At 43.4% G+C, this 21657-nt stretch overlaps 1 protein-coding gene across 4 annotated transcripts in view; it reads left to right on the top strand.

Annotated features, from left to right (window-relative positions):
- The window catches only part of grik4 (glutamate receptor, ionotropic, kainate 4), a 263602-nt gene that overhangs the window by 207276 nt on the left and 34669 nt on the right, over positions 1-21657 (top strand). For all 4 annotated transcript variants that reach the window (XM_076735286.1, XM_076735284.1, XM_076735288.1 and 1 more), the window contains 3 exons: positions 4524-4685; positions 8212-8364; positions 9678-9782. In XM_076735286.1, coding sequence (XP_076591401.1) covers positions 4524-4685; positions 8212-8364; positions 9678-9782 — 420 coding nt within the window. The remainder of the gene's footprint in view (positions 1-4523; positions 4686-8211; positions 8365-9677; positions 9783-21657) is intronic.

Here is a 21657-nt window from a genome sequence, read left to right on the forward strand (position 1 = left end):
TCTCACCTTCTTCTCTCTCCATTGATTCAACTTCTCTCTCTCCCTGTCCTCCTCATCATCATTCTGCTCCTCCACCCTGTTCACCCCTTCAGTGGTGACAGTTGGTTCCTCCACCACTATCTTCCACCCACCAACTTTGCCTTTTTGTTCCCCCGCTGCTGGGAACCAGCCGTCCTCTACTAGGCACTGACCATTTCACACCACCTGTTTAGTATGCAAGAGAGCTTAATTGCTCATGTGCAGGGATTTAGTCTGTGTTTGTGTCCGACCTCGCGTGTGTGTTTGAATGTGAATGTGTGTGTGTGTCTTTGCCCTGAAAGCCTATGAACGTGGCACATTAGTTTTCTTCAGACATAGCCTCAGGATATTTTGGTGACCTTGGTCTTTAGTATGTGCATGTGTTGCTCAATTATAGGGATTTCTTTTTCCTGCACGTGGGTGTGCACATGCACTCTGAAGTTTGTGTTGGTGCGTGTGCTCGCGTGCGTATGCACATGCATACATACAGGCACCCTTGAGGGGCATGCGTAATGATAGGCTCGTTTGCACAGCTCTGCCTCTAATGATCTATTAAAGTACACTTAACCAGTAATTATATGGCCAGTCCCAAAAGGCTTATGAGGCCCCACGAGGGATAGCACAAGATACAAGACGACTATAGAAGAGCTAACGTTTTTTATGTAATGCACAGGAATCTATGATATTATGGCCTTAAACTTTGCTTTAGGGTTATGATGAATAAATGTAGTAGATTGTCAAATTAGAATTTTCTCCTGATGAGTTCAGAGGAAATTCAAATTAAGACAGAGATTAAGTGTTGATCTGTTTCAGCTCTCCTCTTCTAGACTTCTTTAAATTGTCTATATTCAAAAGTAAAATGCAAAACAATCAGTTTCACTGTATAATGTTTTCAAAGTTCGGCTTTTCAAATAACAGATGGCCTCTTCTCCAACAAGACCATTAGACCATTATTCTAGTCATTAACAAGAATTGTCTTCTAAAGTTCAAGAGCAGCGAGCAGCCAGTCAGTTCTTTTCTGCCTCAAATCATGATTAACTTATTTCTTAAAAATAATCTCTTTGCACTCGGTCTTTACAAAACTTGCATTCTCACACATCTTATCTTTTTGTTTCCATTTGTTGTGTGGTTTGGAATAACTCTTTGGGTTGTATCGCTGTGAAACACAATCTCAGCTGCAGGCTCTGGTACGAACATAGTCCTGGTGCAGTGCAATCCAATCTGAAAGCAGTATCGGAGCAGGATGAATAATAGACCACGGACCAGCGATTATCAAGCGGAGGCCCTCGGGCCTCATCTGGCCAGCAGAATATGAATGAATTCAGAAAATACGTGCAAAAAACAGTGAAAGAGGCCTGGTGGAGAGTGATCGTCAGTCGTGATTGTCAGTTATTTTGCCAACCGCTGGCAATGAGCCAAAGAGTCCACTATTCATAGTTCACCCGTTCTGCAGAATCAGATTATTGTTCAGCTCCACCCTCTCTACTCCGTGGACCCACCGTCAAACTGCTCGGCTCCCAGGCAGCACATTCTCTGGAGCCAACAGCAGCGCACTGGCCAGACTACAGGAAGTAACTCCAGAGTCAGTAAGCTTGCCTATTAGATGCAAGAAGAGTCACTTGGGTTTGTTTTCAGTCCAACTGTTGTATTGAGTCTCAACTGAGTATTTGTGTTTGCTTCCTGGGTGAAGAGCTCTTTGTTGAGATAAGAACTCATTCATTACTCATTGAACTGTGTGTTTTGTGCCAAGGACTAACTGCCTCCTTGGCAGAGGTCTCTGAAAGCATTTTCCAGTTAGGGATCTTTTTATCATTATGGAGTCTGTTCACTGTTATAGGCTCATAAAAATAACATTAATTTGGTAAGAAAATGTTAAACATAATAGTCGAATTAAGCCTAAACACACTTTGAAAGTCCAGCCCCCACAGTACTAAGAAAAGATTTTGGTTCTTGTAGCTGGTGAACCCTGCCATAGGCTGCATAAAGAATAGCGGACGAACCACTGTGATGTCACCCATTGGTTTGTGCACCCTCATTATGGCTGTCGCCATCTGGAGCCAGAAGTGACCATATTTGGATGGTTTGTAGCTGGTGGTTGTGTCCCCTGCTGGCCATTAGAAAGATTGCAGGTTTGAGGCACTTCCACATTGACTTCACTTTTTAGACCCGGACGCTCTGTCCACTATTTATACAGTCCATGAGTCTGAATTTCTGCAGGTGAAATTTAAGTGCCAGCACGGCTAGCGTTCCAACAGCAACAAACTTGTATATAACACAGCGTCTTATCAGTATTCCTAATGATCCTTGACTTTTCTAAACTTTTGTATCACTACAGCGAAGCAGCAGCCCTCTGCTGTCTGCTGCGTGCAATATTTATAGAAACAATCAGTATTTCTTGAACAAGAGGTCAGAGTTTCCAACATTTTCTGCTAGAAATTAATAAGCTGCGACTGCACCTTCAGTAGGAGGAAAACATCATCAGCAGGTGGAATTGGGGTAGTAATCTTGACTCATCAGATATTTACCTCCTCTCATCCTCGTTAAAGACTGTAGATTTGCAAATGGGCCAGTAAGAGAATCGAGGACAGTTTCTTATATGAGAAGACATTTGTTCTGTAATATGTAGAGTCCCTAAGCACAGATATACAGTTTTTGTGCTCTTTATAGCTGCACACTGCTTGCAGAGTGTGTCCTGCTGGCAGGACAGGTATCAGCCACAAATCTTCCTGATGTCCTAGGAGCTCGTCTAGAGCCCTGTGTAGACCTTCTCCCCATTTACCTGGAATGTATTTGTTACCAGAGCTTAATATTAACATGCAGCCAAGGTGCCATCCTGCACACTAACATAGCTAAACAGTTGGGATTTCCTGGTTTCTGGGAGGTTGGCACAGGGAATAATAGGCCTCCCACTCAAAGTCAATATCCACTGCTTCCTCCTGCCCCGCTCTGCTCTGAGGCTGCATCAGTGCAGTCACCCACTAGTGTCTTCACAGTGGAGTGACTCATGCTCCGTCTCCTCATGGTCTGAGAGCTTTTTCTACCTACCTGCTTATCAGTTATTTAATTCACTGACCTATTCACCCTTTTTGTCTGAGTGTCCATTATCTGATTTGCCTAATCCCCCCTCATCCATTTTCCTCTTACAGATGAAAAAAGCAATTTTTCTGTCTTCCATTTTTGTGTTGCGGCACAGCTTGTGATTTGGACTTAGTACGCTTTGATATCTCCGGGAGCCAGTCGAGACTTCCCCTTGGCTTACTGCAGTATGTTTTTGCTTGTTTTTAAAACTAAGATTCTGACCTAATCCTTAAAGCCAGTACCACACAGGAGGTGGGTTTGTTCGTGCCAGGACGTCTAAAGGAAGTGTTGCAGTTTTCAGCTTTGATCGTTGTTTTCAGTTGACAGATAATTGTTTTCACATTTTTGATTTTGATTTTCTCTCCTACTTGTCTTTCCAACCTGTTGGCCGTTGTAGCCACAATACATGTACATATGGTTCCCATTAGGTCTGCCCATACTCTCTGCTCTGTCTACTGGCCTGACAACATCCCAGTGTCCTACGCCTTTCCTCCCACATCACACCTTTTTGTTCTCTACCTCAGTCTCCCCTCTACCACTCTCCATTTTCATTCCAGGCCTTGATGACAGACAGACAGACAGACAGACAGACAGACAGACAGACAGACAGACAGACAGACAGACAGACAGACAGACAGACAGACAGACTGGGCTTGGTCAGGCTGTGATAAGCTAGATGACACAATAGGCTGCCAGGCAAAGGCTGCCACCTGAGGGCAGACTAGACTCTGACACCTCCATTAACCTTCAGGAGATGCCCATCCCCTGTCACACCCCCGCCTCTTCTCCTTCTTGCTGTTCCTCATCTCTATCTCCACCTGTCCCCCGTCTGCTGTTCCCCTGGCGGAGAAAAACCTGTTTGTCCCTAGAGCAAAAGAGCCAAATAACAAATACCTGTATTTTCTTCACCTCCCAACCTGGAGCATTTCAATATGCCATAGATTTCTATCCCACTTTCTCAATTATCCATCTGTCCTCATTTTTTCCCCCCATTTCCTGTCTCCAGTCGGCCTCAGGCTCTTTCTCTCTCTCTCTTTCTCTCTCCTCTCTCTCATTCTAGCCCCTTAGCACTGCAATCCAGTATTCATACAATGACCTGTATGTCTGGATATGCATATGGCCGGTGGCACAACGCATGGTCTTGTGCAGTGATGCATAGCTAAATGGTGGAATGAACAAATTGCCGCAGCTTTCTCATGCCAATCATCTGGAATAATGGGAGTTAATGAAAACTAAATGAGACAGATATCAAATCGGATGTAAACATGTTTGATTAACACATGCCCTTTTTGCTTTGACAATAACTCAATATGTGGTTTGGTGTTATTTAAAGTAGAAAATGGATCATGACAGAATATGACAGCTGCCATCTAAATCAGCTGCTTTCACACAATAATCTGCTTCTGTCTCTCGTTTTTGCCCTGCAGGAATTCTCTTTACTCCGGCTGGACGACGTGGCGAACCAACGGGTCAACATCGTCGGTTTTTCAGTCTTCAACAAAACTCATCCCTTCTTCCAGGACTTTGTGCTAAGCCTCAACCGCTCCTGGCAAGAGAACTGTGACCATGCACCCTTTGCTGGCACCCCAGTTAGTACACACGATAAATCTCACACACACGATCACACACAGTGAAGACCAAGGTTACAAATCTACCAGTAATTCATGACCCCTTTTTATTTATTTCCTTTGGAAGGAAATAAGTCTTTCCTTACTCCATTACATCCCAGCCATTACTCCTCCAGTTATACTGCTGTATCTGAAGCTCACCAACTAAAACACTGAAATCACTTAGACACAAGAAAATGCCCCTGAAATATACAGGGATGACATTTACGCAGTTAGCAGTTATAATTGCAGGTGTTGCTGTAGGCAGTTGTTGTTTCCCAGACAGCTCATTAGTAGCGTTTGGCGCTCTCCTTATTACATTTATAATGGCATCTTCCTTGTTAAATTTGCTTCAGAGGAAATGCAAAGCAAAACAGCAGCTTACGTTCACAGCATCCCCCGAAATCATCCGCTGCTCCCATGTAAACATTGTCTATAGTTTAACATTTGACATACTGTGCTCTGCATATTCAGTGAGTGACTTCAAACATGCCTCTAGTCACCAAGCTACTGTTTGCACATGAATGACTGAAGACTGTCGCCGGTTTTTATTGTAAGGAGCTTGAATATTTACATTTTTTTAACATTTGAGCCCACCCAGTAGACAGAGAAGTTGGCCCTCATGCTTGAACATTTTGTGCTCTTAACATTGCAGTCTCACTTTTTTTATGAGATGGGCTTATCAAAGTTTTCTTCGTCAGATTCAGCAAGTACAATGTCGTAAATTACCTGTATAAACACGACAGGGGCCACCTATTCCTAATTGATCGCTTGTTTATGAGGCCAAAATTTATGAGATTATTATCAGACTCCACAATAATCCCTCTCAAGGCAAAGCTCTCTCGCCCATTTGTCCATGTGAGTCATAAAAACGACACCTGAGAATAACAAGAAGAACCTCATCAACTATTAGATTGAATTCCTGCTCTCAGAGAGCAGTAAAGAAAAGTTTACTGTAATATTTCTTACACGTCAATAGTGGAATTAACTTTCTCTTCACACATACCATATTAAGATATTCTATCCCGTCGTTTATTAGTTTTGACATTGACAAAGTTTATAGTATAATAGTGCACATCTTTATAAGTCATACTGGATATGTGGGAAATAGAAGTTTATGGTCACATTTGATAAGGTGCACACATTCACCATTAACTAGGTGCTTATTAGTATGCATATCAGTAGTATATTGGCTCTTTGTTAGTCATTATTAAGCACTTTTTAATGCCTTTTTCTGGGGGTAAGGGTTAGATCATAGATCATTCGGATACTTCCTTACTCACTATCAAAAAGCAGTAATTAGGAGGTAATTGAGGAAAAATTCATCGTTAATGTGCTAGTAGTTGTAGAATATTGTCATGCAGAATGCCTAATGCCTCATAAAGAGTCAATATGCTATTAATATGCATTCTAATAAGCAACTAGTTCACGGTGAATATGTGTACCTTAATATAAAGTGTTATACGTTTGAGCTCAACTTAAAATTTTTCAAAACATGCGGTGATAATTAGAAGTACATGCTGACAAACACAACAAGAACCAAGAAGAACATCATGTCTGGGTGCAAAAACAGTGTTTGCAAATCTTCTTTTTCTTAAGGGTGCTCATTAGGAACCAGAAATTCAGTAAAGTCAATTAATGAATGAATCCCTCTCGCTGTTTGAAGTTAAGAGAAAGTAAAAAGAAAAAAAAGAAGCAAACACGCTCAAACATGCACCCATCACCCCTTTCTGCTTCGCACAAGCTGGGCGGTGAAGCAGGTTAAGAATAGTTTGAACACAGCGTAAAAAAATATTGTGTTTTGTGCGCAGCAGGTCACTCAGATACTTCTGAGCCTGCAGCAATTAAGACTTGTGACTAATTATCTAATAACTAGAGAGAATAAAGGCTGAGGAAGGCAGAGCAAGAAAGTGATTAACTCATTTAGACATGCACATAGATAATTTGCTGTCTTTTCATTAACAGTAATTAGGTCTGGAGGAAATGTAACTGTGGGGCTCGTGCATACAAAAAAATGCATACAAGTGACCTCTTTACATGTGTAGAGCCGAGACGTTTAATGCATTCAGAGATAAAGACTTGCACCGCGCCAGCTGATCATAAAAGTTCATCTGAGAAACTGCAGGCCCCTGCATTTTAGCTGGGTGGTCTTACAGGAGATAACTCATAGTCAGACAAATTACGCTGCTTTCAAATCTTGCAAAAACTACCATCAAGTAACCACACAGACACATAGATAGTCCTCTTTTCTATCTGAGGCTAAAGCATCGGTAGTATAAAACACCTTTGAAAGAGGAGACGCTGCTATGCCGAGTTAATATTTGTTCGGACCTGTTGTACGAGTCATGTAATATTAACTCTCTGATCCCAGCTACTCTGTGGGCTACAGAGACAGAGAGTGAGCAATGAGACAAACAGCATGAAAGACAGACTTCCAGAGTGAAACGAAGATGAGTAAATGCCACGATGTTATTAGCTTCACGTAGATAGATATTATCAGAGTTGAGTGGAATATAATCGCTGCAACAATTTGCAGTTCATTTTTTATTGCTGACCCAACAATTTGACTTTATGTGTTGCCACCACCAGGACTTTACTCCCATGTTTCAATCCTAAAATGCACTGACTTGTAGTTGTAGTGTCATCACAGGCTGTTTGTGTACACCACATTGCTCTTAAAGTGCAGTCCACCAATTAAACTAGCCAATTCAAGGTTGTAATACATCACAGTTTTGCAGTTTAATGGCCTATTGCAGTTCTCTTTGGTCTCCAATATTTACTGTGCATCACAGTCTCTCTCAGTCCTCTATCGATATCCACCAAACAACAGGGCCTTTTCATCTCGAGTTCCATTACATGGATGTACAGCGGTGAGGCTCAGACTCTCCCCCAGCTTCTGATGCAAGGCATCGTGCATTTTAATCAAATGTACATAGCAGGATGCAGTGGTAGTGACGTTGAGGCTGTTTGTACAGGGGAGATGAGAGGAAAAGTTGCCTCTCCTACTGTTTTCTGGCTCTTGCTGAGAGAGGCAGACGGTAATTGGAATGGTCAGGGTGTGCCAGCTTCATTGGGGATAAGAGTAGGAAGGACAGAGTCTCTCCGAGAGAGGGAGCGAGAGAGGGAGGGAGAGAGAGAAGGGGAGAGAGGGAGAGAGAGGGGGGGGGGAGAGAGAGAGAGAGAGAGAGAGAGAGAGAGAGAGAGCTGCTGTCAGCAGATCAGAGTCTTTCTAATGATCTAATGGAATAATCTCACTGCCACTCCAGGGATGGGTTAACCCTTCACTGACCGCTAACCACTGACATGTAACACTTGCAGTTTGTAGGCTTTGAGTTTTTGCAGCTTTGTGTGTGTGTGTGTGTGTGTGTGTGTGTGTGTGTGTGAGTGAGTGTGTGTGTGAGAGAGAGAGAGAGAGAGAGAGAGAGAGAGAGAGAGAGAGAGAGAGAGAGAGAGAGACTCTGTGAATGCATAATGTATTCACCTTCTTCCTCTCGCTCTCCCCCTGCAGCTCTCCTCAGCTCTGCTCTTTGATGCGGTATACGCTGTGGTGGCGGCGGTCCAGGAGTTGAACCGTAGCCAGAATGTTGGTGCCACTCAGCTCTCCTGCAAGTCCTCCAAGATCTGGGAGCACGGCACCAGCCTCATGAATTACCTGAGGATGGTAAGATTGCCTCTGCTGAACACTTTTTACCTAAGAGGAATAGTTTGACATTTTGGGAAGAGTGTTTATTTGCTTACTTGAGTTAGGTGAAAACACTGATCTTCACGTCTGTACAATAAACATGAAGCTGCAGCCAGAAGCCATTTATCTTAGCTTAGCATAAGGACTGAAAAAAGATAAACAGCTAGCCGTGCTCTCTCTAAAGATAATAAAATCTGCCAACCAGCATCTTTAAAGCTTGCTAATTAGCAAGCTCTCGTTATATCTCACATTATTATCTTCTGTCAGTGAAAATATCGAGGCTCTAAAATATACAGTTACAGCAGCCAGTTTGCTTAACCAAGCATAAATACTGGAAACACTGGGAAACATCTGGGTTATCTCTTCTTCCTTTAATCTGTACAAGAAAACATTTCTTGGCTCAGTTACCCCCCTCTGGTCTTGTTACTGTGAAGTCACTGCACCCCGTCAGAAAGTAGTCTGGCACATAACCCCCAGCAAAACCACAAATCTGAATTTTTACACTTTATATCGATTGAACAAACGTGATGAAATGTGTTAATTTGTGAACTGTAAAGCTGTTGGTGGATTTGAAGAGAGCCAAGTTAGCTGTTTCCCCCATTTTCAGTCTTTATGCTAAGCTAAGCTAGCCAATTGGTTCATATTTACCACACACTAATGACAGCAGTAGAATCTTCGTATTTGACTTGTTTCTATGTTTTACAACTTCACAATGCTTCTTTACAAACCTGTGGTTGACGTCATGGAGACTTCATCCATGTTGTATTCAGGTCCTGGTTGAGATCTTCATTATTGCTTCACTTTCTTTGTATTAATTGGTTATTTTAGAGCCAAGATATTTCCACTGACAGCGGATAATAATGTGTCGTCCTCTTTGAATATAAACGCCCCATCCACTACGTTTACCTCTTCTCTGCATCATACTGAGAGACAGTAGAGCAGGAGAGATAAGGATGAGCTGTCAGTGAATAAAATGTGTTTTCCTATTAGGGAGAAATGGCTGTAAGTTATTGGGCTATCGAAATGCTTAAATGTGACATGTATTCAATATCAGACTGTTTGTCTTTCTCTCTCAGAGAAGGAAGACTTGAATAATGGCTCCTCTATTTTGCAGTAAATTGAAGATATTAGAGCACCGTCCTCATATTTTTACTCAAAATTTGACGTTTCATGTTTCACTGAGCCAGCGGTGCTTACGTAGACTCTTACCTGTAAGTGGCGATGCTGAGAAGGAAGCAGGCAGGATTTCTTGGCGAGGTCTTTTAACGTGTTACTGTCTCTGTGTTGGATAGGTAGAATTGGAAGGTCTAACAGGCCACATTGAATTCAACAGCAAAGGCCAGCGGTCTAACTATGCCCTGAGGATCATGCAGAACAGCAAGGATGGCCTAAGGCAGGTAAAGTAACTCCCCGGTCTTACAAGTCTTATGTTGGTGTTATCTGTCTTCAAAGTAATCCCATGCTTTGGCTTCAGACCTCAGCACAGCCTTGCTATAGCACGAAGTTCTTGTGATTGCTTCCAAATAATTTACACATGAGTCGTGTGGTGTTTCTGAAGTGACTCACGCCTCCATCCTCACTGGTCATAATATACCTGCTGAACACAAAGCTCCCCAGCACAGCCCTGATCTCCACAGGACACTGCTTCAGGCAAATGTTATAGTTTTCTTTATGGCAGTGATGTAGCTCCAGCTGGATCGTACAGCAGGGAGCCGTGAAAACACTTGCTCAGCTGACATCTTTTTTGGTGCAAACAATCCCCATTATCCTGCTAGCATGAATGTTATGGTGCCAGAGGACAAAATGAAGTATCAGGGCTGTCTCTCTGAAGGTGAAAAAAAAAAAAAGCATATTTTTACAGAAAGTAGATAGAGGTTAAACCAGAAGGTGTTGGCTTTGCTGCGGCCTCTGTTATTGCTTTTACAGATGTGACTGCAGGACGTAAATTTGTTAGATGCATATTTAATATTGTGATTCTTAATGGATTAAAAGAGCAATTAGTAATATTTTACTCTCTTGTCTCACAAAACAGCTATAATATATCAGCAGGGATCTGTGGGTGGTGCTGATCAAACCCAATCACTCCAGTATTGCCTCAGTGGATGCTGGGATTGCATGCTTCCTACACCAGCAACCTTGCTGTGCCCTTTCCTTTAGTGAAAATACTCGATATGCACCACCAGGCATCCCAGCCCTGAACCACCATGCACAATTGCTAAAACTAGTCTCCCCTGACATCTCTTTGCCTCAGTTCCACACCAGGGATCACTGTTTCAGATACTTTACAATTTCTTTTAGATTGAACACATTGACCAGGATTACGAAGACTGGAAGTAGTCAGTAATGAAATGTAAGTGGCGAGAGGCTTTGAGCAGCTTCCAGCGCTGTTTGCTAATGAATGAATGGCAGAACAACTGCTGCCCCTGTGCTGTGCTCTGTCTCAGTTACTCTGGAGTTGGTCATATTATATCAGGAACGTCATCACAATAGTCATTCTAGACTCATTGTAACTATATGTAAATATTAAAATAGAGAACTGAGAACCCTCCACTGCAGAACTAACATTTCCTGGACCCCACTTTGGGAACTGGTGACCAGGAGTTTAACAGGGCAGGTAGAGACAAGAACATTGCTTCAAATTCAAGACTGGCTGGGGAAAATCAGTTTGGGCAAAGTGATTGCCCAACACCCTGACATCCATCAACTGCATCTTCAAACGCTCCAGTGGAGCCGAGCCGTCACTGGCAGTAAAACTCTGTGCTTGATCTCCCAGGTAAGAAATATAAGTTGTATATGAGTAATGGAATCGAAGGTAAACAGCAGCACAAAAGTAGTAGAAGCCTCGAATAGGTGAGCGACAGATGTGTGGATCAAGATAAAGAATCCGGCTGTGGTCGTTTTTGCTTTTATGGTTAGAAGCCAGGTAGCCGTAGATCTCAGAATATTTACAATGATAACCTCTTTCATGTGAGCCACAAAACCGCTGAAGTTTCCATTTGTACACTGATGTGTTCTGACAGATATTGCAGTATGTGTGTGTGTGTGTGTGTGTGTGTGTGTGTGTGTGTGTGTGTGTGTGTGTATGACAACTCTGTACTGTGGAATAAACTCTGGATAATGAAAATGCATATTTGTGAACCCAGTGATGTGCAAAATGCACAAATACAGTGCAAAAGGGGAGGAGGTGTATGAATGAGTTGTATAAGTGAAGATATACTTTCAGTCTCATCTGCCAGCCCTGTTTAAAGAAGGAGCAAGCTTTTCCATGCCAACAAGTCATATGACTTGATATTGTTTCTGAAATTTCTAAATCCTACATTTACATAACAGCGACAGTTGTGCCTCACGGTATTTTAAAGTAAATTAGTAATTTTTGCCAAAACACAACATTTGAGAGTGTCAAGCAACCGAGCGTAAATTAAGTTTTACTGTGACCTTGAGTCTTAGACCAGATTCATCCAGAACCATGAGCATGAAGTGTAGACAGGGAGTAGGCAAAATCCAGAGGCCAGGGAACAAGGCGAAGTCCAAGAAACCGTGAATACTAACGCTCAGGAATGCTGCAAAGCTACTAACACATGAGGCAGGGAAAAGACAATCTGGCAAAAAATTAAGAAAAGAGACAAGTATAAAAATGCAGGGTCGACCAAAGGCGAGACCGAGAGAAGAAGAAGAAGAAGAAGAAGAATCAGGGGGAGACATTCCCCTTTATTGTCACACACACGCGCACAGCACACGGAGGTGAAATTTGTCTTCCGCTTTTGACCCATCCTGGTCGTCCTTCCTCCGCGGCAGACCAGGAGCGGTGGGCAGCCAGACCGGCGCCCGGGGACCCATTCTTCTGTCACCATTGGTCAGGTGGTGATCTTCTTGCATGTTTTTAGTGGGGGTATATTTTTACGGAGGATACCCCAGGTGAACACGGGGAGAACATGCAAACTCCACACAGAAAGGCCCTCCTCGAGCAGCAGGCACCGAGGCATGGTGGAGGACACACCCAGTGCCCGCAGCGAGATTCGAACCCGGGACCTTCTTGCTGTGAGGCGACAGTGTTGCCACCGTGCCACCGTGCCACCGTGCCACCAAGAGCAGGTGAGGGAGCACAGGTGTGGTTACTCAGGACCGGGAACAAACAGGAAACACAATAGGCAAGGTTAATCGGTTGTTACATACCCAGTTTAGAGATAAATGACAATAAAACTTTATTTGTATAGCACCTTTCATACAGGAGTTGCAGCTCAAAGTGCTTCACAAGAAAGGAATCACATGTACCAAGTGGGTGCTTTACATAAAAAAAGACAGTGGACATAAAAACAGATAAAAATGAATGCAAAATAATTGAAATAAGGATGAAAACCAGTGCGACGGACTGTGGTGGGTTTAGGATTAAATACATATACCTCCATGGACATTTTCACTGTATTTGTCTCGTGCATTTTGACATTTTGTTGACTGTAGTTATGGATGCCGAAGTGAAAGGAGACACATTAAGTGAGCTCTCTGTTCCTGAGGTTTTGTGGTTTTGTGAACTCACCTATAGACATACATAGTCACACAATCAAGCAAACACCTGCTCCTTTGCTTTTGTCCAACAAAACTGAATACAGCAGCTATTCCCTCTCATCGTCTCTGCTTCTTCCTCGTCCCCATCAAGGCCATACAATAAAAGAATTACACTTTCACCCACAATGCAGGATTGGCTATCTACTCGCATCCTCACTTGTTAGGTGTGTCCTATTATGAGTAAATAGCACAGAATATTTTCAATACCATCATCGTGAAACACAGTAGCTGAAGCTGTCTGCTGCTTTTATACAGCTTGCTCTTAAAACCCTGTTTTCTATAAATGTCAGGACTCAATATTTCACTTTTCATTTTAAGGCCTGATGCTTGATGTAAAGTGATGACTGTAATCCCTAAAAGTTTATGCCTTTTCATGGCGCTGTACCAACCAATGCATAGTATATTTCCCAAGGAAATACCTGTCTCTCACCCTGACAGCTATAGCCTGCTATTCCCCGCTGTCCTGACTATTGTGTTTCCTGTCAATGCTGCATTATGTATGATGGTTATTAACTTATCCATAATCCAACAAACTGTCACCACTCCGCTGCAGCAGATAGCTGTATCTGTGCTTCCTTATCTACGGCATTTTAAGTAGCTGTTGTTGTACGATTATGACACAGACAAGACACGGTTTGACAGTGCAGAGGGAGAAAGCTCAGAGCTTCCCACCGCTGCTTTAAAACGTTTGACCCTCTCTGTTGGGATGATCACCATGAGAGAGGGGATTGAGTTCCTGCCTGAATGTGAGAGAAATCTTACCTAAGCAACCCGTAAAAGAGTCAGACAGCAGCCCATCTGCCTTTATTAACCTTGTCTGTGTCTCCCCATGTCCCCTCCTGATGCTGGCACTGGGCCAGTCAAGCAGAAGGATAATGCTATCAGGCCTAATGTGATGATTTCAACCAGAAGTATTATAAAGCAGCCCTGCCAGTTATGTTAATGGGGAGAGGCAAGGTGTTAGACGGGGGGACAGGATGGGGCTGTTGTTTGTTTTGTTGACTAACACCTCCCACATGCTGTTGGGTTGGGGCTGCTTCAGCCAGGCAGACACTGGAGGTGCCAGGGCCTTGGCAGTGGTAAGGAATGTGGCTCACTGCCTACACACACACACACACACACACACACACACACACACACACACACACACACAGAAAGAGAGAAAGAGTTTAAGCAGAATATTTGCAAATCAGCACATGACAAGTTGAGGTTTCAGGTCTTTTGTTTAGTTAAATAGAGTAGTAGCATCATAGTCTACAACGCCCACACCGTGTCTGGCCAGTAAATGCACATTAAAACGAGGGCTTTCATTCAAAACGCAGCTTGAAAAGGCTTCCATCAACACTCTCTGGAGACAGAGAGACAGCACAGAGGCTCGTCGTACATTCGTCGTCCATTTCTCAACCCCACTTCCTCTCTCTTTCCGGAGTCGGTAGCAAGCACCTTCCTCTGATCCCAGGCCCTATAGATCACCTCACGTGTGACCATCACCTCCTCGGGGGGTTCAACACCCCACAGCCAATCACCCTCACAAACTGAATTTCTCTGGCAGGCATTTTCACACATTAGAGCAGTTTCCTGCTGCTCTGCTTGTACCACCTTGCTGCTGTTTAATCTAGCCATCTATCTACCTGTATCCATCTATCTGTCTGTCTATCCATTCATTTAGTCACCATCACATGTTGTTTTCTGCATCGCTTTACAATCTAATGAATAATGAGGCATTGGATGTGCTGTGCATTCGCATCTGTAATGCGACTATCAGCTCTGACTAGAGTATTAATCACTTGCTGCGTTTGAAGGCTACGGAATTGGAGAAAGTCGTTCATGCTCTATTTTTACAGCGAACCCCGACATTTGTAATCCCAAGTAATAGTGAGTCTGTGCTGCTGCTGTTCCCGGTAGTTCATTAATCTGCAGCAGGGATCTTATAAAAACCAAACAAAGGACCTGTATCATGCACATTCTTCAGGATTGATTCAGTGTAAAATCTGACATGGAAGGTGTTAACCGGGTGAAGCCCCACAGGGGGATCGCAATATTGCATATGTGGCTCCTCAAATTCATTATTAATGCTTTTCATTCAGATCTTTAAACCAGAAAATTAGATAATGTCCTTTTATTTCATTTGTTTGAATGATTCATTATCGGATTCTGGAAGAGTTCATTTTGACCAGGTGTGGTCTGATGCAAAATTCATCACAGTGTGAGGCACGCTATGATATCGCCTGACAATGACCCGCCTAGAGGACCATAACGAAAGAGGCGAAACTTATCGGTTGAAGTTTGAAAACAACTATTTCATATGACAGTTCAGTTAGCCTCCCTTATTTCCAGAATACATGTGGCTGCGTTACGCAATAATTTTTTTATTTGCTATGCTTTGGCAGGCAAAGTAAATTTCCCAGCTGCTCCTGTGTTGGCAGCCAGGTAGGCCAATGATGATGGTGTAAGAAGTTGGCATTGCATTGTCCGTGCTCTGGCCGAAGCACAGCTGGCACCTGTAACCAACAACAATCCACAGAGGAGGCGAGAGAGGCAGGTGGAGTGAGAGAGAGGGAGAGAGAAGACAGATGAGAAAAGAGGACAAGAGGATGACAGGCAGAAAGTAAATGAGACATAAAGGGCATGCAAGAGAAAAATAGGACAGAAAGAAAAGAGGCAAAGACAAAGCTATAAAACTGGAGATAGTGAGACGATATTTCTGTATGTCAAATAACAGCTGGAGCTGCTTTTTTCCAGCACATGTACTACTTAATCTGTCACCACACCTAACGCTAAAGGCAACAGCATTGACCTTCACTCCTATTTCTCGTGGAGTGACTAATCGTATTATATTAAAGGAATAGGCTGTAATCCTCTATATCCTTTCGCTTCGTCTATTCACAAACCAGTGTAATGAGCTAGATAAAAGAGCCTAATATGAAGAAGTATCTTGGCTTGTGCGAGTGTGAACGCGTTTCTGAGTGTATATCCTCCAGATGGTGTGAACACCAGGGGTATGCTGTAAAACAGTATCATTCTGGATAGATACACATGGCTAATGTAACTCAACCTGTTCCTGTGAACGCACAGGCTGCTTTCTCCTCTCCAGGAACATCAAAAGACGGAGCAGTTTCCTAACTCACACCCTTGTTGCTCGAATGGATTACAGCGTTTTCTGTTCTGCGGGCTCAGAAGTATGAGAGCTGTTGTCACTTCATTGTGATACCGGGCCGTGGCGGCTGTAGGACAGTTGACTGATCTATCTGACATCAGTTCAGAGTGTGCGTTTGCTGCCGTGTGCCTGCGTGTGCTCATCTGCATGCGTGCTGTTTATGTTTATACGACGTGTGTGTCAGTGCTTATGCCTGAGAAATGATGGGGTCATTGCCAGCCCCCGCTGCCTGCTTCTTGGCTCTGCACACAATCGGGCACATCGAGACCACTGCCATCTATGCGTGTTTAGCAGAGACGCAAGTCTTTTTCCAAAACAAACACACTGCAGGCTGCCAGCCAGCAGCACCACAGCACACACCATTCTGACAGAGAGATCCGGCCTCTCTGCAGCCCCCTGGTCTCAGTAGACTGGCCCTCGTTTTCTGCATGGAGCTCATTGACAGCAGCACGCCTGTTAATTGGAGGAAGCTGTAAAATGAGTAATTATTGCAGTTTGGGATAGGCAAGCTGTTGCCTGTTACATCGCTGGGCTCTGTTGTGTGAGAGTGTGAGAGAGTGCAGAAGAGAGGGTGCTATGTAAGCTGCAACAGTGTGTCCCTCTTCAAAGTGTGCATTGCAGGGGGTTGGTGAGCTGCAAAACACTCTTGGCCAACGCCTGGAGAGAAGAGAATCGCTAATTACGTTTTGTAATGGAGGCACTTAATCACAGCTTTGGTGTAGAAGCCACCTGAGAGAGAGAGAAGAGACAGAAACAACAGAGAAATATTTTCAGTTAAAGCGTCAGTTGGAGAGACTGGAAGAGGCTACAGAGCAGGGAGAAGGTTACAGCAGGACGTGCCGGCCAGAAGTGGAAAAGGGCAAAGGCCGACTCCGGCATGACTCACAGCAAATTGTTCTCATTATCGAGTCCACAGGTGCTTTGCAGAATTCGATGCTTTAGAATAGATTTGGCTTTGACATTCTAGCACAATCATAATCTCTCGCAGGGTTGGTGGTGACCAGACTTCAAACTGAGCCCAACTGCCGTAGGAAGCATGAAAGGTTTTGAGGCATTCCTTCAGTGACTGGGACCTACCGTAGTCATCACCAGTTGTCCCTGAATCTGCACATTTTTTCTCACTTTGTTTTGTGCCATCTTCAAATCAAGTTGAAAATGCGTTTTTTTTTTTTTTTTTTTCCATCACTTCCGCTGAAGTAATAAAAATCCCTCCCTGGGCGAATTTGCAAGCTGCCCAAACAACCCCTGACAGATTTGCTGAAATAGAAAGAAAGTGTCCCAGCTCATTCCTTTTTATCAGGGTAGATTTCATTTGCCGCAGCATTAAGAGTGAATTACCTAAATACACGATTAGATTTCGAGCTCAAGTAGAGAATACTCTTGCCACGTTCGACACTGCAGTCGGTTCATTTTGATTATTTTGCCTCCTGAATAGATTCTACCTCTATTCAGCAGCAGCAGCCAAAGTACAAACCATTCGTTTGTGTGATGTAAATAAACAGGATTCCTTCTCCTCTAACCTTGGATTTCTTTTTTTTTCATGGTATCTTCCTCCTATACATTTTGTCCCATGTTTCATTTCTGTGCATTTCTCCCTATTGTGAATCTTTGCGAGGAGATCATCAATAAACTGTTAAATCATTCAAGCCCACTCCACTGCATTCTTTCCATTTTCCGGAAATATCATTTTAGCATTTACGGCCAGATTGCTTTTTTTTAATAAACTTCGCTTTCCACATGTCCTTGTGTCAAGGTCTTTAGAGGTGGAGCCGAGGAACGGTGGTGGCGAAGTAAGAGGGGACTCTGCTCCCCTGTATCTGAGGGAACGGCGAGTGCCTGGAATATGCACACACTCTCGGACGGACACACACACACACACACATACTGCATGGGCAACACTTCAATTTGCAAGAAATGATTTGAGCTGTGTTATTTACACAAGACTTCCTCCAGTTAAAGGGTGAATGTGCTCGTTCAATTTCTTTCTCTTTTCTATTGCATTTATTTATTTCCTGTCAGCTCTGCTCCTGTGTTTATTACGGCAATCTGCCTTTTCCTTCCCCTCCCCTTTTCTATGCTTCCACACCGTCTCTGAGAAGACTATTACTCTAGCTGCCCCCGCTGCTGCGGATGCAGATGCACTCAATTCAATTTCTCTCCGCTGCTGCAATGTGAGGAAGGGAGGGAAGGGGAAAGGGGGGGAAAGGTACAGGTAGAGCAAAGTAGAGGGGGGAGAGAGGAGAGAACGTAAGGGGATGAGAGGCGTGGTTGGTGCACAGCAGGTGGACAGATTCAAGACTGCCGCCACCCTTTTTTTCTTTCCTTGAAGGACATTATCATAGGAGCCTGGTGTAGCTCAGCACACCAAGACATGGCTTGGATCTCTTTTTGTGCCTCAGGCTCCAGCAGAGAGGAGTACATCTTAACCAGGTCTGATAGATATACAGGGTGTAATACGCAAGAGCTGGAGCTTGAGCTACTGCCACTGAGCTTAGAGTAAGTTTAGAGACTGAGGCGACCCTCTGATCTCCTCCAGCTGTGCAGTTTAAACACATTTCAATCTATTGACTGTGTGTGTGTATGTGTTTGTGTGGCCGAGAGAGCTAGACAAAGAGAGAGAGAGAGAGAGAGAGAGAGAGAGAGAGAGAGAGAGATCGTATTAGAGAGGAAGTCGGTGTCTGTGTTACAGCTGTGTAATTGCAAACAATAATTACAGCTAGTTTTGCACTGCAAGACGTGACCGTTTTAATCAGATGTAAAGGTGCTCCAGATGGCCTCCTAAAACAAGGTGTCCTGTTGTTGCACATAAATTCCTGGCCTGCAAATTAAGTTTTTCCATGAATCGTTTTATGCGTGTCTTTATCAGGATTAAACAGGGGCTCGTGGCAAAAACACACTGCAAAATTCTTAAAATGCCAGTGAAAGTTAAAATCAGTGAGGGAAACGCTGCAGATACCACCCAATGTGGTAGACAACAAAGGAGGTATACATTATTGACTATTTGGGGACAAAGAATAGAATGGAAAACTGTTATGTGCCCAGCAGGGGAGAGAAACAGTGTTGGTATAAATTCAGTGCTTATTTGCCAGAATATGCAGCTGTATTATTTCACTGTTAAATAAAATTGCCCCTGAAAAGTTACACAGCATCTCTTAGGATCAGATCAGAGGGACTGTAAAGCCTGCTGGGAGAAGACTTCCTCTCCTCCCTGGGTCTTAATATAGTGATTTATCCAATGCTATCCACATCCTGATAACTGAGCTTATCAGGACTGGGCGTTCTGGTGTAGTTGTCAGTATTATGCTTCAGGAGATGGTGTGTGTTTGAGTGTATATGTTCATTGATGTGAGCAGTTTGTTGGGCATGTTGCTGCAGCGTGTTGCCACATAAACTTCTGAGGATCATTTATTTTTCTATTTCACCGTGCTTATGTGCCACCTTTTCTCCCATTTCATTGAGAAGGCTGAAGGTGCTCTGTGCCTTTCCAGCAGGGTGTTTAGACCCCAGCCGTCCGCCTGGAAGCTGAAATTAAAAGTGTGAATTCTGTAGCGTCTTTTCTATCATTCCCTCAAACAACCTTTTGCATGCTTGCTTCATTTTTATGTTCAGTCCTCCCTGGGGGAGCTCCTTCTTTTATGCTGCTTTAATCTCGTCTGGTGTTAGTGATGCTCTCTGTTGGGTGTACACTGATTTCAATCTTTATCACGTCGCCATGTAAAGCTTGTTTAGAAGAAGTCTTCTGATCTAATTCTTAGCATAAAAGCCACACGCCCTCTTGCTAATGTTGCTAATGCTCGGTCACAAAGCCGTGGATCGGTTTATGAGCGGCTTGGTCTCCTCCGGTATATTGCACGTTATGAATTAAGTGTCCCCAGTCCCGGGGGTCAGAGAAGCTATGAATTTTGAGAAGAAACGACTCATCTGCTGGCAAAAGACTCAAGTCACTTTTATTAAATTTCTCCTCGTTTCATTTTCTCAAATGCAGATGAATACTAATTATGAGTCATAAATGTAATTGATTGTATAGCCTTTGAAGTATAATTAGACTGTCTGGCCGAACACGGATGGGTTTGATTCTGAGGTCTTGTGATGATACACTCAGATTCACACACAAACGGACTCACACTTTCAGCAGCGGTGGAAACTGAGTCAGCAGCACGATACAGCTGTTGATTTAAATGTATGGGACTGGGGGAAAGCTAGGCAGCATTCTTTAGAAGTCATATTAGTTTTCTTTTGACACGTTCTCCCTCAAGACCCCTCTGCGTTTCACTTTTTTTTTCCCGGCTCTTGACCGAGATTCAGTCAAAACCGTGGAGGAAATCTTAAGCTGATGCTACTTTCCTCCCAAAACACTGATGCGTTTGTACAAAACACATCAGTGTTTAGAGGCAGTATGTGTATGTCACACACATTTGTGGCCCCAGTCAAAGCATATTGAATTGTTACTAATAACACTGTATGAGATCAAATAAGGAATTAATACAATCACTGAATATTCAATCTGCTCAAAGTTATCTGTGACTACATATTGAGAGTCATATTGAATTTGCGGAAGCAGAGACTCACATCACTAGTCTACACACACCGGCATCCTCTGTGTGTCTCTGCTTCTCTCCTTTGTTTGGTCTCTCAGAGACGTACAGCAGTCCCCTTTCCTCTTTTGTTTTTCTCAGTTTGCACTTTGCAGGCTGGAGATGGGGAATAGATCAAAAGCAGAATGGATGAGCTGTTTTGCAAGATCCCCCAGTCTTAACGGATTTCAAGGCTGGGTGAGACTGCGTTATGTGTTGCTTGGCTGGGTGTGTGTGTGTGTGTGAGTGAGTATTTGAGTGTGTGTATGTGTGTAATATGCATGTACATGCAAATTTATGTGTGTGTGCCTGAGTGCCTCTGTGCCTGTGTGCCTGCAAGTTTGCCTCTGTGTCTCTGTTTTTATCAGCCTGAGAAGTGCACCCTTGAATTCCTGCTAAGACGCTCGATATAATGTAGCTACAGAAGAACCGTAGCTGCAGTGGAACCTTATAGATGTTGTTTCATGTGTTCTCTCTTCGAGGTACAGACGGGTTCATGCTTGCAGTCTGTTCTCCAAGCAGTCTTGTTAGATTCCCTGAGGCATTCCCATTTGATATCACATTCATCTTGATCATCCATTCATCCATTATCTATAAGCGCTAATCTTACCACTTAGCCAGTTCATCACAGGGCTGACTCACGCTCACATTCACGCCAATGGGAAATTCAGAGTCGCCAGTTAACCTAACTTGCATGTCTTCAAACTGTGGGAGGCAACTCACTTTTGCCTGTTCTCCCAATGGCGCCTTCATTGTCATCATTGTTTTTTATTTATTCATGTATAAAGCCCTTACATTTGTACACACTGTACAGTCTACACCTTGGTTTGCCTCAAAGTGATGCAGGGAAACAACAAAAACAACATAATGCACGGACACATTTTAAAAAGGTAAAATACAAAAGATTGTTAAAATATTGTCAAGCAAAAATGAATTTTTCTAGCTGACCCTGCTCACAGCCTACCCATCCCACCCATC

The sequence above is a fragment of the Chaetodon auriga genome, chromosome 7 (assembly GCF_051107435.1).
Source record: "Chaetodon auriga isolate fChaAug3 chromosome 7, fChaAug3.hap1, whole genome shotgun sequence".
Taxonomy (NCBI): domain Eukaryota; kingdom Metazoa; phylum Chordata; class Actinopteri; order Chaetodontiformes; family Chaetodontidae; genus Chaetodon; species Chaetodon auriga.